Genomic DNA, 6,099 nt, shown 5'->3' on the forward strand with positions numbered 1-6,099 from the left:
TATGCCAGAAATAACATAGGAATAGTTTAGGTGTTTTAATTCTTGTTACTTTATTGTTTGTTATGGTTGGTCTGTATGCTTCTCCCACGTGTGTTGAACTTTCTTCTTTCTTTTCGTTTTTAAAAAAAAGTTGAGTGTCTTTATTTTGTTCCTTTAAACTTTTCGTTCTTTTGCAACATTATGTTAGTTAGCTATTAATTAAAGTAGTTTATTTTATAAGGAAACGGTTTTTAAGTCTAAAAGAAACTCACAATTATATATAAATTGCTGCCACCGACTAAGCTGGATACCACTGGGAAATGATGAAGGCATGTGAGCTAATGCATGTACCAATTGCTGAAGTTCTTTGGGGTTATTAGTCAGAGGTATCTCCTCATAACGTCGGTGTTGGAGCAGTAAGGCGGGAATATCTGAAAATGCATAGTATAGCTCAAGCGAAATAATAACAGATATTTAACTTCTTTTTCTCATCGAAACAATTGTGGTTAGTTTTCACTTATTTCCTAAGTTCACAAACTATTTTCTTTTAGTTTCACTCTGTTTTCTTTTTTTCTTTTGAAATAATTTTAACACCACTAACCCAAAACAAAAACAGGAGGGGGCAAGTCATTATGGACAAGTATAACTTTCAAACTAGTCAAACGAACACAAACAAATTGCACACCTAAGTCTAAAACACAAAAAACATAAAATTGTATTTTACAATTAAGAAAAAAAATATTTATACTATTTTTGTGTATATCTCTTAATAATTATCAAAATTTTTATTTTTTTACTACATCTTTCCAATTATTTATAATAAAAAATACATATTAACATTTATCCAAAACAAATAATATACAATTGTATATAAGTTGTATTTATATAAAATTAATAATTAAAATTATTTAAAGATAATTTAATAATGACTTCTCACCTATTATCATCACAAGTAAAGTGTATAATATATCACTCACCAAATATTTCAGCAGAGATGCATCGTTTGAGAAGCATAAGGCAGTAGTGGCAACCGTTATCGAAGAGAACGTCAATGGGAGTTTGGGAGAAGAGATACCTAGTCATCTTTTTGTGACCACTCGCTGATGCTAAAAGTACCGGAATCTCCCCTCTGCCTTTGTTAACATCCTCATCCTCAACCCCATCCCCCTCCATTTTCTGATCATTTTCTTTATTACCATCGTCGTCGCCATCCTCCCCCTTTTTCTCGTTTGTTTCACCTTCTTCACCATCCTCATCAGTAGTAGTCTTGTTATCGGTTGATTCAGCATCCCCGTTTGTATCATTTTTAGGATCAGTACTAGTTTTGCCGTCGTCATCACCGGCTTTGGTTTGGATGGTTAGCAGCTCCTTTCCTCCTTTACGAACCATCCTCTCTGCCATGTCTACATTGTCGGTTAATTTAGCAGCAAGAGCAAGAGCCGTGTATCCGCTTTTGTCTTGCATCTTCAGCAACCGTTTGTTCCCCATGCTAACCAACTCCTTTGCAATCTCCTCTTGTCCTGAAGCCACTGCAATGTGAAGTACCGTCCTCCCCGTAGAGGATGCAATTTCGAAAATATCATCAGGGTTACTGTTGATTGAAGATTTCGCTTCATCCCACTGGCCTCTCATCACGTTATCGTGGAGATCATAATAAGATGCTTCACTACCGCCGTGTCCTTGCTCGATATCTGGGAACGCTCTAACGTCCTCGCTGAAGGAGATCTTCAAGTGATTCCATGCTTCTCTGGCTTTCTTGAATGTTCTTATTTTCGACAGATTCTCTGACCCACACGCCAGTTGAATGGCGTGTAAAGCCTTTGCGTTCTTCAGTCTCCACTCGTCATCTTTTTCACTATTGTGATCTGGTTTTTTTGGATCAGCCTCAACAATTCCATGCCAGAGGCCTTGCCCTACAAGATAGTTCTCCACCAGAGCGCTCCAATTCTCGTAATTATCTTTTCTCAGTGCTTCAAGAACGATCCCTGTTGACGCAATACCAGTTCCTGCCATTGTTGTATGTCTGTTCTGATCTATTCTGCTCATAAAACACAAGATCAATTGACGAAGCTACTTATTAAAGCACTTTCGATGTTCAAAAATTGGGACTTACAAGAATTTCGAAATCAGTGAATTGATATAACATAAGATAATCAGAGATAGATCAGATGGTAACCATGACAATATATAATTAAGGGGAGAATGACAGTACATTGGCCTCTTCACTTGGTTAACATGAGTGGTAGGGTTGTGCATGGTTCGCCCGGCCCGAAGACTCGGCCCGGTCCGAACACTTTAGAGATTAATTTGGTGTGATTTTATCAGGTCTAGGGTTGGGTAAGAGTCTCAAAAATAGACCGGTCATTATTTTGGGTCGGGTTCGGGTCATATCTTGGATCACCCAAAATCGGTCCGGTGGCCCGGTCATCATATATAATAAATATTTTGTATTATTAGTGATAGATGATGGCTATTATTATATGTAATTTAAGTATTGTAAACCTTTATATTTTGTGTTATTAGTCATTATATATAAGACTATAAATTAATGTTTTATATTTAAAATGCATAAGACTTTAGACTAATGCATAATATTGTGTTATTTGTATTAATTTAAATATTTGGTGTTATTAGGCAATATTAGTATTGATTATGGTTATGCTTTAATTTTAGAGAAGAGTTGGTTCTTGTTATATTTTTCTAAATAAATTTTACAATATCAAATAATGGTTGGAGTCTTAAAAATTTGGATATTTTTATATGCTAACTTACAAGAAGGTATCAAGGTAATACAATGTTAACGGCTCGGTTTTTATCCGATATAATCATGATCCGAAAGTGTATAGGTTTCATCGGGTCTAGGATCGGGTTCTGGTCTAACAAAGAGGCCCGATATATATTTCGAGTCGAGTCTGAGTCACATCAAACCCGATTTCACCCAGCCTATACACACCCTTACTAATTATCATCACCTTTCTTCTTTACTAATTATCATCATCTTTCTCTCCCTGGAAGATGATGTTCGTAAAACCTTTTTAAATAATAGATAGTTGATGTAATGAAACAGATTGAATGTTTGGTTGATGGTGCATACAAATTAAATTAGCAAAAAGATAATGCTAAAATTTTCATTAAATACAATACAAATAATAATTATTTTGGGTGCACTTTTGAAAACCAGAAGGGCCATAATTTATTAACTATGTTATGGTCTATGGTCTTTGGTAAACAGATTACAAAATTCGAGAGCTACATCAGCTAAAATATGAGTATTATTTACTTAAATTTATTGCCAAACATTCTGATATTCTGATAAAAGCTTAGGATAATTTAGAGGATGAGGAAAGTAGGAGCTACTATTGACCTTTCAATTCAGATGAGGAATGAGAGGGAGAAATTGGGAACACGTAGTGCTGGGAAAAGAAAAAGAAAAAACAAGAGCATGATATGATGACAAAACTACCATAAGAAATCCCATCCACCACGTTATCCTTTCTCTAACAGTAGCAAACATACATGCAGCAGGTTCTACACTTTCCGGTGACAATTCCAATGAAAACACTAGCGAGTGGTGTAGCAAGACTCGGTCCAACGGATCGTATCATGATAGGTATACTCGAAAAATCAATTATTAAATTAATTATTTATATTAAATAAATATGTTAAAATATAAAATATATATAAAAAATAAATTAAATTATATATAGTTATGATAAAAATTCACGTGTAAATATTTTTTTATAAAATTGTTAATTGAAAATAATTTAATACGTTTGACTAAATTATTATTAAACGATTTTTAATTATTAATTTTATATGAAAATAATTGCATGTGAGGATTCACGTATATTTATATAGCATTATTTATGACTTTGATACTCGAAAGATTCAGCCATTAACGAAAAAATCTTTGAAAGATGTTATCGATAAAACAATTCTTGAATTATTTTAAAATATAACAAAAAGAACCAATAAATATTATGTTTTTTGTAAGTAACAAAAAAATTTTATATTTAACAAACGGAGCAAAATTTGATCTCTAGATTTTTTTTTTTTTAAAAAATATAGTCATTCACAATAACTTTTTTAAAAAAATTTACTTGGCAAAAAATTATCAAATTTTAAAGATGAAAAAAATTCTTATTTTTTAATAATTATTGTAAAAATTTGTATCAACATTTGATTTCTAAAATTATTTTTTAAAATATATATTTTAATATTTAATTTTTTGGTCATATTTTTAAATTTTTCAAAAATTTATTTATCATTAATATGTTTTGGAATTCGTTTTGTCAGCAATACAAATTTTCAGATATCATTTTAAAACTTTACTTATATATATAAATTCATAGTAACTGATTTGATAATTAATTTTATGTGTATATATCATGCAAATTTTATATTGTAAACAATAATGAAATTAAAACAAAACACAAATGGTAATTCTAAATCTAATATAAGTGAAATTTGCTCTTTTTATGAGTATCAGTTTTACGTGCATTAAAATTTTTCACTTATCATTGAAAAAAATGATAAAATTCGCATAATCATAAATATGTAGATGAAAGTAAATTGATTTGGTTACGAAACGAAATTAAAATACACTTCATAAAATTTCAAATAAAGTGCTCGAAAATCATAAAGATATGAAAGATTTGAAAATAATTAAATAGCAAATGAAATTAATAAAGTAACATGAAAAGCAGTAAAGAGTTAGACTTTATAAGAAAAATAAATTACAGAATCATAAAGAATAAGAAAAGAATAGAGAAAGATCTATAAAAGAAAAGAATCAAAAGAAACTTATAAAAACTCATTTTAGGCATACTAAAAATTTTTTTGAAATGTGGGTAGAGGTGATAAACGAGTTTAAATTTGTCGGATCAGTCTGCATAATTTGCTAAAAAAGATGGATTGAGTTAAAAAATTGAGGCTGTCATGTATCAAAAGCCAGCCTAACACACATCGTTTAAACTGTAGGCTTTGGTGGATAAGGTGAAATTTCTTGACGGGCTCGATATTTTTTTGTCTGGGATATTTTTTACAACTTTTTTGGTCCAAAACCCAACTTCTCCCAAAAAAACTTAGTTTATAATTATGTTTATTACATATTTATAATTATAAAGATTTTAAAATTTGTAAATTTAGAAATTATAATTTTTTTATATTTTTAGAAAGTATAAATTTATTAAAATGGTTATGAAATTACATATATTACTTAATATTTAATAAGAAAAAAAGAGAGATAATTTGTTAAGTTTGGCCTGCCAATCTACTATTAGACGGGATGAAATAAGATTTTAGAACCACTTCATTAAGTAACGTGAGACGGATTAGTCCACCAAAAACAGATTTTTGACAAGAAATATAGCAAATTTTTTCGATTACCACCCCTAGATGTAGGTATGCGAGTATTTTGACTATTTTGTGAAACTTATATTTATAGACATCTCTAGCTAGTCAATCTCTTCTTGACAAATTTTTTGACAATTACCTGTTAGTTGATATAGGTGTCGCTCCAGCCTAAATATTTATGGAAGTAAGCTAGTGAATGGTTAGTTAGAAAGTAACTAAGATAGCGTTTGTTTTCGGGGGCAGGACACGGAGACATGGACAACACTTGTTTAAAAAGTGTTTGGAGGCAGAGATATGGACACTGGATATATTGTCTCCGAGACAATTTTTTATACTTTTGTATCCACTCTTTCACGAAGGACAATGATGGACACGGAATTTGGAAGAGTGGACACCGACAATTTTATAAATTTTGTTTTCCTTTTTTTTTCACTATTACCCCTTCTTATTTTTCCTATTGCGTTGTTCATAGATACTTTTTTCTTCCTGTTCTTTCATTATCTCTTTCTTTTTCAGGTACTCTCTCCTTTCTGTAGAATTTTTTATCGGGGGTAGATAATTCTTTTCTTTTTATATTTAAAATTAATTTGGCTTATTAACTTAAACAAAATTTTTTATTAATCAAACTCAAATTTATTTTTTTTGTTAATCTTAACCATATGTATTCCTACATATTAATAATAAATTTTAAAATAAAATAATTATATTTATAAATTTTATTTTAATATAAATACTAATATATTTTTTTATTAAAATTTTTTGCCT

At 30.3% G+C, this 6,099-nt stretch overlaps 1 protein-coding gene across 2 annotated transcripts in view; it reads right to left on the reverse strand.

Annotated features, from left to right (window-relative positions):
• LOC107485548 (uncharacterized) overlaps positions 1-2,252 on the reverse strand; it is a 5,561-nt gene extending 3,309 nt beyond the window's left edge. The window contains exons 1-3 of one of the 2 annotated variants that reach the window (XM_052261204.1): positions 2,192-2,252; positions 957-2,017; positions 252-410 (exon numbers count right to left, since the gene is read on the reverse strand). In XM_052261204.1, the coding sequence (XP_052117164.1) occupies positions 252-410; positions 957-2,017; positions 2,192-2,235 (1,264 nt within the window). In that variant the 5' untranslated portion in view covers positions 2,236-2,252. Of the gene's footprint in view, positions 1-251; positions 411-956; positions 2,018-2,092; positions 2,162-2,191 lie in introns of those variants that run through there. The other variant, XM_052261205.1, reaches the window with a different exon arrangement.
• Between the last annotated feature and the right edge of the window lie 3,847 nt (positions 2,253-6,099).

The sequence above is a fragment of the Arachis duranensis genome, chromosome 4, assembly GCF_000817695.3.
Source record: "Arachis duranensis cultivar V14167 chromosome 4, aradu.V14167.gnm2.J7QH, whole genome shotgun sequence".
Classification (NCBI taxonomy): Eukaryota; Viridiplantae; Streptophyta; class Magnoliopsida; order Fabales; family Fabaceae; genus Arachis; species Arachis duranensis.